General features: G+C 39.5%; 1 protein-coding gene across 4 annotated transcripts; it reads left to right on the forward strand.

The window, feature by feature from the left end:
* The first annotated feature begins 1,853 nt into the window (after positions 1-1,853).
* On the forward strand, positions 1,854-11,277 carry lhx9 (LIM homeobox 9). Of its 4 annotated transcripts, XR_005008140.1 has the most exons (6): positions 1,854-2,457; positions 3,366-3,568; positions 3,983-4,338; positions 7,238-7,440; positions 10,472-10,731; positions 10,940-11,277. XR_005008140.1 is itself a non-coding variant. In XM_036586918.1 (5 exons), exons 1-5 carry the CDS (start codon positions 2,284-2,286, stop codon positions 10,526-10,528), a joined length of 993 nt encoding a protein of 330 aa, XP_036442811.1. In that variant the 5' UTR covers positions 1,854-2,283; the 3' UTR covers positions 10,529-11,277. The 4 variants fall into 4 exon arrangements, 3 of the variants coding, with proteins under 3 accessions (XP_036442811.1, XP_036442809.1, XP_036442810.1); XM_036586918.1 differs by having other exon boundaries at positions 10,472-11,277; XM_036586916.1 differs by lacking the exons at positions 10,472-10,731; positions 10,940-11,277 and adding an exon at positions 8,349-9,764.
* Positions 11,278-11,908: the final 631 nt, after the last annotated feature.

Consider the following 11,908-nt stretch of genomic DNA (forward strand, 5'->3'; position numbering starts at 1 on the left):
ACGGTAAAGCTCCATCTTCACCTCCATCTCCATCCGTCCTCCGCTGCGCTGCTTCCGCGCTCTCTGTAACCGCGTTCTGCACAGTATAGCTCTTCATATACGGACGAAACAGAACCGGGAGCTCGAGACCTTTTTTCCCTCCATTTTTCTATTTCTGACTAACGCACACAGGTAAGATCAGCGCAGCAGCATCAGAGCAGATCAGTCGAGTTTCCGTTTCTTAGCCGTTCTTTTGAGGGCTCGTGCTGAGTAAACTGGTTCGAAACTAAATATTTCATTGGAGATTTTTTAGGCCTGTTGATAAAGCTTTTAAAATTGCGTTTGGTCTGCAGATGAAGTAAATGAAAAGAAATGTAACTGTAATCAAGGTCTTATTATTTGTATTATGATATTTCTTCTTATTATTACTGTTTAATTGACTATTTCTAAAACGCCGATTTAGAATTAACTGTAATGTCTATATAAACGAAATTGTATTTATTTTTATTTTGATCGTCACTTGATGCGAAAATGAGACAATTCAGATTTTTTTTTACATTTTGCTTTCATAGTTACAGATCACAAGCTAATACGTCATTCTTTCCAAAAAAAGGAAAAGGATTTCAAAAAGAAAAAAAAAACCCAAACAAACAAAAATATAAAAATGTCATTTTAAATATGCAAGTAGAAAATCTGCACGTGCATGGGAGAAAATGCGTTCAGGTCGCATCCCATCTGCAAACTCTAAGATTCAGATCAATTAGGATAAATATCTTTTTTTTCTTTAATCTAAATCTGACTGTAGGCGCACGCGAGCACCTATTAATACGGCGTTTGGAGTCAGTCTTTCTAATAGCGTTAAAGTTGGCGATTGTTGTGTGAAAGTGAATCTAATTCTGATCTAATTCTCGCTCTTTTTCCGTCACGCCTCACACGATCCGATCAGACTGACGGAGCGAAAAAGGGACAAAAGCATCAGGACATTTACCTCCATCACGCTGCTAACATGATCTCCTGTTACAGCTATTTACAGCAGGCATTCAGCCACAACTGCTGAAATGAGTCAAACTATTTAGCCTTGAAGAAATATATTAAGGGTTCTCAAACAAAAAGAAATAAATCGTCTTATCTTACACAAAACCACATTAAGCAATTTTTAAACTGTTTAAAAGAGTGCTATAAAAATAAATCTACCTTACACCATTTATTAAAAGCAGTTTCTCAGCATATGCACAACTTAGTGATCATCTCTAATGAGCCACCAGCAGGTAAGCTAATCGATAAACTGATTATCACCCAAATAAAAGGGAAATGCAGCAGTTAAGTTTTAGTTTAATTAAAACTTAGCTTTCTTTTTCTTCTCTTTCACACACACGCGTTCACACTCTTTACACTCAACACTGAGTCACACTCTCAGATTTAGCTTTCCCAACAAGCCCACCGTTAGCATCACTCTCCTCACAGCTAGCATCTCCATTTCGTTTATTACGACTAAACTGAGGGAGACAGATCTTTAACACCACTGTCCACTGACTGAAACCCTCACTCAACTCATCTGCTTCTTTCTGAGCGCCAGAACAGCCTTCAAATCACAAGAAACAAAGCCAAACCTAGAGTGCTCAGCTAAAGAGGCTAGTGATAAAGTAAACAGCTAAAAACAGTGAGAGGGCTTTTCCTCATCGCCCATCATGAGGGTTTTGAGGAGAGAGTGACAGCTCTTTGTTGGTGAGGAAAAGTCGGTGGCGAGAGAGAGAGAGAGAGAGAGAGAGAGAGAGAGGGAGAGGAGAGGGAGAACTCCTCCTCCTCCTCCTCCTCCTCCTCCTCAGCTAGCCCAGGCTGGGCAGGCGTGTGCTCTCTTCACAAATAGGACACGGGCTCTGCAACTCAGCACAGTCCCAAACTCCACTGTACAGCACTCGGATCCCTAACAACTACCCGGGACTTACTACCTTAAAACAACAAAACAACAACAGCAGCAGCTAAAACACTTCTAACCGCGCAAACGTGCGACAGCCTTTTCCTACTGACTGCCTTTGCCTTATCACCAGGATTATACTCTGCTTTTTCTTTCTTTTTCTGTTGTTTTTTTAAGGTCTTGCCGGAGTCTCCACCAAATGTTCGTGTTTTCTTCCGTTGCTGCTGGCGAGGTGGCGCACTGAAGCGTGCCTGCTTTCTTTCCTCCTCTCTTCTTTTCCTTTCTTTCTCCCCCCCTCCCCACCCCAACACTTCTGCGAAATTTTTTGGGGTGCAACTGTTTTGCGTGAAGGTCCGTTTCGGATGGTCTGAGGCTCCGGAGCGCCGTATATGGAAGTGGTGGGGTGCAAGGCGAGAGAGAGCAGTTGCACATTGCGTCCAGCAGCCATGCTTTTCCACGGCATCTCCGGGGAGCACATCCAAGGGATCATGGAGGAGATGGAGAGGAGGTCGAAGACGGAGTCCCGCCTGGCCAAAACGGTCCAGATGAACGGGAGGGAGTCGGTGAGGCTTTGGCGTTTAATGTTTGGTTCCCAAAAAAAGAAAAGAAAAAAAGAGATAGAGGGGCTGTTGCGTTATGGCGGGGGGCTACCGGTGGAGAAGGCTGAGAAATCAGTGCTGGCTCACTTTAGCAGGGATAAATCTGGTGAAATAAAGAACCGCGAGTCTGGCCTAAAATTAAAAAAAAAAAAAGTGCTAAAAAACAGCTAATAATAAATGAAAACGTTCAAGATTTTGTTCATTTTAATAAAATGGAAAAGCTGTATATTAGCAAGAAAGTGAGCTTATCTAGAACGCTGGAAATAATATAGTAACTGTTTTCAGACAGTTTAAATAATGTGGATTCCATTAAATGAATAAGAATAATAATTTAAACGTAATAATAATAATAATAATAATAATACTCTGGCTTTGTATTATTGGCAAAGAAACTAATTAGGCCTAATTGAGACTCTTAAAACGTCTTATTATTGGCCAATTGAACCCAAATATCTATTATTTAACCCAGTCATTTTCACTGATAAAGTGACTTTTCATCCATCCAAGCTAACTAACAATCACTGCTAGTTACACTCTTAAAATATATATTAACAAAATTACTAGACACATCAGTGTGTTCAGGTGGATATGACACATTTTGTTATTTTTAACACAAAATGTGCTGAAATATTTCTATACCCAGTTAAGAATAACACAATTTGAGTTGCTGTTTACACAGAATAAGTTAAATCAGAAAACAGTATTACATAAAAAGTGTAAAATGAGTACTACAAGTTCGTGTGTTGTTATTTAACACATTATTTTTAGAGTCTAAGTTCATTCCTCATGTTTTCAGGCCCGTTTGCTTCTGTTTAAATTCCTCCTTTCTGCTCATTAAAGTAAATGTAAGAGGTGTTGGGTGCTTTCCGCAGAGCATGCCCTCGGTGAGCCCGGAGAAACCCGCACTGTGCGCCGGCTGTGGGTCCAAAATCTCGGACAGGTACTACTTACTGGCGGTGGACAAGCAGTGGCACCTCCGCTGCCTCAAGTGCTGTGAATGTAAACTGGCCCTGGAGTCGGAGCTGACCTGCTTCGCCAAGGATGGCAGCATTTACTGCAAAGAGGATTACTACAGGTAAGAGGCCCTCCATCTCTCCCTGACTCTCTCTCTCTTTCTCTCTCCGACTCCATCTCTCTAAAATAACTTTACATCAGCATTGCAAGCAGGGCTGAAACAAAGCGAGCTCATTCTGAACTCCAGTATGTCGTTATTCTAATGTTCTCCACATGTTAGCTTAGCTAACGTCTGCCTAGCCCAAATCACGCTAAATCCCAGTTCTGTTTACTTTTCGTTTCTGCAGTTTTTATTTTCAAAAAACTGCATTTTTACCCTTCTGTCTAAATTCAAACCCATATTCAGTGAAGCAGTCCAGGCCTGCAGCCTGTAGGCCACAAAACTACTCCAGCAATCCGGCATTTAACAGTGAATGACATTTAAAAAGGCAGCTAAAATCGGCCTGATCGTAAATGGTGTTCTTGGCTGTTCCAGAAGGTTCTCCGTGCAGAGGTGTGCCCGCTGTCACCTGGGCATCTCGGCCTCGGAGATGGTGATGCGCGCGCGGGAGTCCGTGTACCACCTGAGCTGCTTCACGTGCACGTCGTGCAACAAGACGCTGACCACGGGCGACCACTTCGGCATGCGCGAGAACCTGGTGTACTGCCGGGCGCACTTCGAGAGCCTGGTGCAGGGGGAGTACCACGCGCCCCTCAACTACGCTGAGCTCGCGGCCAAGGGCGGTGGGCTCGCGCTGCCCTACTTCAACGGCGCGGGCGCGGTGCAGAAGGGCAGGCCGCGGAAACGCAAGAGCCCCGCCATGGGCATCGACATCAGCACGTACAACTCAGGTAAGACGCTGGTGTTTGTCCTGCAGTCCTGTTAGTGAGCACAGAGCAGACCAACAACAACGCAGCGCTTAAATCACCACCGAGCAGGTCAGGAGTGAACACTGACCAGTTCAGCACTGGAGATAAAAGATAAGATCAACACGGTGATGAACACAACGTCGAGTTAAAGGCTAAAATCATCGACACAGAAATGCTAAATCAGATGTTCAGATTAATTCAGTGTTGATCACAACGCGAAGTTACAATAATAAACACAGTTCTGGGTGAAACGTTCAAATAACACGAGATTGAAAAATATGTTAAGTTAAATGTTAAAATCAACACAATATTGAAGAAAATGTTAAGTTAAACGTTAAAATCAACATAATATTTAACGCAATTTATGCTAAAAATTAAAATGAACACAACATTAAACGCTGTTAATTAAACTATTCACATTATGAACACAAAATGAATGTCCAGAACCGTTTGGCTGTAGATTAGGCTCAAGTTACAAATTAAAACTAACACAATAAGGGAAAAAAATCATGCCTCCCCAGACCGATATATGTAATATATGTATAAATATCCAATTTTTAAAAACCTCTTAAAAACGAAATAAACGGCGAAATTCGTTCTGAAGCACGACACGCTAACAGTGCCGCTTGTGTTGTGCACTTCAGCTAATTAAGGTGTGAATTATTTTAAAGTAATTAATTAAAGGCCCTGTTTATGATTATTTAGCTCATTGGCCTGTAACCAAATGTCATATATAATTAACAAATCTAGCAGAACTGAAACTACAAAAAACAATACCTAATTAAAGCGGTTTCACGTCAGTAAGGACAGAAGTATCATTCTGAACCTTTATGTTAAAATGCCGTAATAAACACCTACATAATTCTGCATAATGCTTCCTCCGCAGAGCTGCTGGTCTGTCACAGCGCGACCCGCTGCGCCTCTTTTGTCATCGCCGTTACAGTTAAAGCCCGGCCGGATAAAAAAAGGCCGGCTCGGTGTGCCAAGTTTCTGCCGTTTCTTCATGAATGGAGAGGAATAAGGGCAATCTGCGCGTTAATTGTTCTGTGTTAATTGGAGGCGACGTCGGAATCCGTGGACTCCGCGCGCTCGAGACGGAGCTGCAGAGGGTCAGTCAGTGCTGCCCAGTCAAAGAAAAAAAATGAAAAAAGAGCCGTCCAGTTAGACGCTAGTTCTGATATATTTTGTAGTTTGTGTGAATTTAATAGTTTTTCACATTTCTGCCTGGTCGGTCTGACCTGTGTTATGGTGTATTTTCAGCTGAGCAGCTCTGAATATTTATCACACTTACCACAGTTATATTATCACCATTTTCCACAAAGAGTGCTGGGACTGCTCGTTGTTTTTATATCAGGTCAGTTTTTAGCCTCAGCATGAGGGTTAGCCAAGAGTTCTTTAAAAAAAAGAAAAAAAAGAAAAAGATGAAGATGGAGACGAGAGCAGCACAACAAATTCGACTCTGTCAATTATATTGTGTGCTTCGTTGTTTGGTAGGCTGTCAAACTTTATGTCAGCATTTAACATGCAACATTTAGTTAATCACAGCGGCGAAAACTCCGAATTCCTTCTTTTTTTCCACCATGTGGCCCGTTTCAGCTGAGTCTGTCTAACAGCATCAGTTTAGCTGCAGCGCCCCCTGGTGGCGGAAAGTGGCGCAAGCTTACTTGTTGCGGCGGCGCGGAGGAACATTTTGTCAAAATATACGCCGAGCTCTTGATAGTTTTCTGGGATATTTTACTGTGGAGTCGTCTGAGCGCTGATATTAAAGTGTGAAACGCCAGTAAGAGCTGGAAGATCTTCCGTCCGAGAGGTTCATTAAATGGAGCAAGAAGATTCACACTTTAAGGGTGTTTGTGCTCGTTTGTATATGCGCTGAAATTATATATATATATATATATATATATATATATATATATATATATATATATATATATATATATATTAATAATGTATGTTTTAATGTTTTAATTACTTTTAATTTTTAAAGTCACGCATACGGGAAAATAAAATAATTGCAAAAGGCATCAGCTCTGTGCGTGACCCAAGAATGACCCTGCAGCTCGGCTCTCAAAATGTAGGGAAAAAATTCAGCGAGCTCTGCTTTTCTTTTTGAATCCTAGGCTATATATGCAAAACGTAAAGTGTATACGTTTGAATATAGTGCGGTTTAAAACGCAGAGAAATTCTGTACATTTTAAAAGCTCATTTTCAGAGATTTACTGTTTATTCCTCGGTGTACATTGTATTACGAGGCCACGAAAAACCGTCACGTGCTTCGCTGACAATCTGTACACGTCGGCCAATTAAAATATTACCGAAATCAAACTGTTAGGGCACAAGACGACGAGCACGTAGATAACCTACTTTCCTCACTTTCCTTTTTAAAAAAAGTACTTAAGAGAGCTTCTTAAAACGTCTCGGCACAAAGATCCCAAAACGCAGGAGCGAGATTGGCTCTGAATATAGAAGAGTAAATATAGTAAACCTATATGGCTTTAACACAATGATGTTTTGTGAAAACTAGGTCTAAACCAGGTCTTTTTCATTTAATTTTGTTCTTTATATGTGTGCTTTTCTACTCTTACCCCCTCATCCTTCCCATATCTGTGCCATGTAGTCCACTATTATGTGTAGCTCGCTTTTATTCTCTTCTAATATCTCCAATTTTAGACTGTAAACAAATCCTTTTTGGCTTGTACATGGCCCCTTTTCAGCAGGAATTCAGATACCATTGAACATATCTTCACACTCTGGCAGTTACCCAGAGCTTCAGTCCAAGCAAACATATACCCTAGTTAGGCTTTTTTTTCCTCACGTTTGTGCATTTTTGTTGGCTTTTTCCACTGAGCCTTCGCTTTTTCGCTGTCTTCTCCTCGCTCAGGTTGTAATGAGAACGAAGCTGACCATTTGGACCGAGATCAGCAGTCCTACCCTCCCTCACAGAAGACCAAACGCATGCGTACATCCTTCAAGCACCACCAGCTCCGCACCATGAAGTCCTACTTTGCCATTAACCACAACCCCGATGCCAAGGACTTAAAGCAGCTCGCTCAGAAGACGGGCCTCACCAAAAGAGTTCTTCAGGTAAGCACCCAGTTAGTCTTTGAGAAATGCTAGACGTCATCTCACATGCAACCTTATCAGAGATTTTCTTTTGCCATCAGCCATCCAACCCTTTGTTTTCTGTTTTGTGTTCCATCCATTCCCTACATAGTCGTACCAGCAGTTTATTGTTGAGTAGTAAGGCGTATTGCAAGTTAACAGCATAAACAGACTTTATTACTGCTTTTTAGACAGACACTCTCTCATACTCTTACTGTTTAAAGCGGAGACTTGCGTGCACTTAAAGTTCAGGGAGAAAGATTCTTACAGGTTTTTAGAGGAACCCAAAAAGGCAACAGTAATTTGGACGTACATAGATGGACAATAGGACATACAGTCGTATGCAAAAGTTTGTTGATTTGGAATTGACTTGTTTTCTTGATTTTCTAAGTGAAAGTATGTTAACATCCTCTACAGAAAACACACTTGAATAAAATTTCATCAAATTTTACCTTGACTGAAAAAATTGTTTAACAAATTGGGAAAAATAAAACATAACATATATGACAGTGGTGACATATATGTGACAGTTAAGTTCAGCAAATATACAGTAATTATCCATTGGATGTGCAGAAGGGTGTTCTCTGTAGAGCCTGTGTGCTTATTTTCACTTAAAAATTTAACAAAACATATAATTTGACCACAGGCGCCCAAACCTTTGCATGCGACTGTATGCTTTCTTTCTGTTCAACTGACTTGCAACAAAACTTGAGGCAAATTTTTTTCTCTATAAAATGCGATAGCTCTTCGTTAGCTTTTTTTTTTGTATTATGGAATTGTTCAGTAGTGATATAGTGATAGAAAAACTGTGATGGTAATATTCTAGAGGTTGGAATATGACAATTCGCAGCGGACATCAAAACAGTAAAGCCATTGGGATTGGTTTGCAGGTTTGGTTCCAAAACGCACGGGCCAAATTCAGAAGGAACGTTTTGCGGCAGGAGAATGGGGGTGTTGATAAGGCTGACGGCACGTCACTTCCTCCACCCTCCTCCGACAGCGGTGCACTGACCCCGCCCAGCACCGCCACCACACTAACAGACCTGACCAATCCCTCTATCACCGTAGTAACATCAGTGACCTCTAGTTTGGACAGCCACGATTCCGGGAGTCCCCCACAAACTACCTTGACAAACCTTTTCTAACACAAATTTGTTTTTTGTCTTTTTTTTTCCCTTCAAAAATTTTTTTTTTGTTGTTGTTCACGAGATCACCCTTAAGCGACCAGAGACAGACCTATTCGGATTTGGAGATATTAAAAAAATTGAGGAAAACTTGATGTGTAGCATTTGCAACCACTTGGCAGCTGAGTTTCCATGTATTTTTTTAATTTTAATTTTATTTTTATGCACTATGTTAGTTAGCAAGTTTGCCTACTTTTGGTATTAGCCATTCATAGGTGGAAGTGGATAATATGCCTAAACCACAGTCAGTTCTTTTTTTTAGGTGAACTAAATTTTCGCATTAATCAGTAACAACCAATTATTTCTAAAATTGTTTCTCAATGGTCCCGAACAACTGTAGCTAACAGACATTATTACCACTTTACAACTCAAATGCCAGGTGGATGCTTTAACCTCTAGTACTATCATGCCAACAAAGTACTAATTAGAAATAAAATATCATCTGTGCAGTGGTAACTGTTCAAAACGTTACAATATATTGGCAGGACGAAGGAAGGAAACCTCATCTCAGTTCCTCTTGAGTCATTTTGATGGATGGGCTAAGTTTTAATTGATTGTTTGTACAGATAAGCACTTTTAACAATTATGAAGCAACTTTTGTAGTCCAACAGCCCATGAACTGTTAGGTATACAATTAGTAAAAAGTGCATTATGAAGGTGCTGCTCAGGGTGACAGTGAGTTAGGGATGCTAAACGGGGAGTTTTATAAATTGTAGAGGTTTTAGAACTGATTCAAAAGCCTGGAGGACATTATTTTTGCGAGAAAGTCCATTTTTTTCTCTCCCCAAACATATTCACACATTTTTTTCTGGACACTTGCCACTGAACAGACCAAAAAAAAAAAAAACAACCTCATTTATTCTGTCTGGAAACTTAAGTGAGGGACGGTTAAGGACTGATCCGGCTCCTTGCTAGGGTGAAATATTTCATTATGTGATGGGAAATTTGTTCTGTTGTAGAACAAAGTGGTACTCTAGATCTACTTCATGAAGTAGATGCCTAACTCAGTTCTGCTATGTGCCTTACGCTATAACTTGGAAGAGAGTTTGTGAAATTCAGGAGATACATGTCTTGTTTGTTTAACTGATTTACATCCTTTGAAACGCCTCACTAGTTTTGTACTGTGTTCATCTGATTTTCGACGATCTTTTTAAATGGTGTATTCTGTTACGAAGGGGGGCAGCGATGTCATAGAAAGCAGTTGTGCACTCTTTCAAATATAGTTGGTAAATCCAAGAATCTTATATATTGATCTTCGTGTTAATAGTACAGTACGTGTTCTATCAAGATTGTCCATGTTTCCTTGTTTCTTGAGAAAAAAAAAAGATGGTGTATAGAAACTATTTCCCCTTAAATATTTATGGACCAAACGGTTGTTATATCTTATTAAATTTGTGTGAATAAAAAAAACACTTGGCTTTAACAGAGTTTTATTTTTCATTACACAACCATTTTTTGTGTTGTTGCAGTTTTTTGGTCACATCAACTGAAACATGATATTGATAATTGATACCCAGTCAAAACTCCCTCCCGCACATCTCTTGCTCTCATTTTTGATATTGATTTCCAATTTCATTCTCTTTATTGTTCCAAAGTAATGCCCCATGGATTTGCACTAAAGCCCTGTGGTCGATACGCAAAAAAAGAAAAATATGAGGATTGATTTTTAATGCATGAATATGGCTACCTTATAAAGAGACTGAACTCAGAGGAATGCTAGAAAGCACATATTGATATTTTAAACAGCACTGAAGTAAAACTAAATGCAAACCTCTTAAAGCCAGGTTGCTCTGTAGTTTAATATATTTTTACTTTATGATTTCTTTCAGGGAGAACAAATCTTGGGGCATTACAGCCATACTTCACGGCGTTTGAAAATTCCCTAAAGTATTAAAAGAAGGGGGAAACTTTGATCGGAATTCCTCACCATTGAAGACAAAGACAATATTAGGATAAGATGCTAGTGCTAAAAGCTAAAGCAACAACAGCAACAACAACAACAAAAAAAGCATAAAACTCTTTTTAAAAACTTTCTTCTGATTTCTTCTGAATGTTTGAGTCCACGCTCGGAGGAGAACCCACTCAATATGTGAGCTTTTTCTTATATCTTTGTTCTTACAGAGCTACAATTGCTCTTTGTATTATAAGAATGGCAATGACACTTGTATTGAGTTCTGCTTGTATATAACAGAAAAGAGTAATGATGACCAGATGACGAGACAGGAGACATAAATAATACACATACACAAGCCTGTAATTGCTATAAAACTCTCACCATGAATGTCACTGTCATACAGACACGGCCTCCTTAAAGCTGAACAGCAGAACGGCAGAATGTTGATCAGACACAATCTGGTGAAGAGAACTGCGGAGTCGCTCCTTTGCCATACGACTCTATCAGAAAAGGAAGTAAAAAAAAAAAGATTCATATGTTGCATGCACCTTATCATCTGTTTACATTTTTCAAAGATGAGTAGCTCTATTCTTTTGTTTGATGTTTCATTTTGTTGCGAACTGTAAAATACACCACATAATACATTTCCCTTGTGAAACCAAGATCCTCCCATGGAAATGGAACAATAAATTCCACAAATGCATGCATTATTTGAATAATAAAATACTTCTTTCAGAGGTATGAATAATTTGCTTCACTTTTGGGTTTACTTTTCACAGTATGCACTGGTGCATTGTTGCAAATAAATAAATAAAGGAATAAAAGGTATAAATACTGAACCATATGGAAGCCAATAAGCAGCATGGTGTTGAATTCTGACATAAACATTGTTCTGTAAATATGGTAAATATGGACATACAAAACATATACAAACTTGCACTTAGTCTTTACATTATTGCTTTTTTTCTCTCTCGTTAACACTAACAACTTGGCCAAAGTAGTTACTGTTAGCAGAAATATACATTTATTATATCTTCACATTATTGCTTTCTTTCCTCTTTCGTTAACACTAACATTTAGGCCAAAGTAGTTACTATTAGCAGAAATATACATTTATTATACCTTCATGCTTGCTTTCAATTAAAGTCTTTGTTTAAACATTGTTTCTTTTAGAAACTGGTATAGTATTCTATGTACAGAGTGGACCTAGCAAGGAGTATTATTAAACTCTCTTACATATGACATTCTCCATTCTTAAAACGTACACTTTAGGTGTAAAACATGCTGACAACGTCAAATGGTACCAATTTTAAAAGTTTAGACAGTGGTTAGTCCTTGGAGCAAAGTCATGGCATGCTTCAGAGCCTCTTAA

This window comes from Colossoma macropomum, unplaced genomic scaffold (genome assembly GCF_904425465.1).
Source record: "Colossoma macropomum unplaced genomic scaffold, Colossoma_macropomum, whole genome shotgun sequence".
NCBI lineage: Eukaryota > Metazoa > Chordata > Actinopteri > Characiformes > Serrasalmidae > Colossoma > Colossoma macropomum.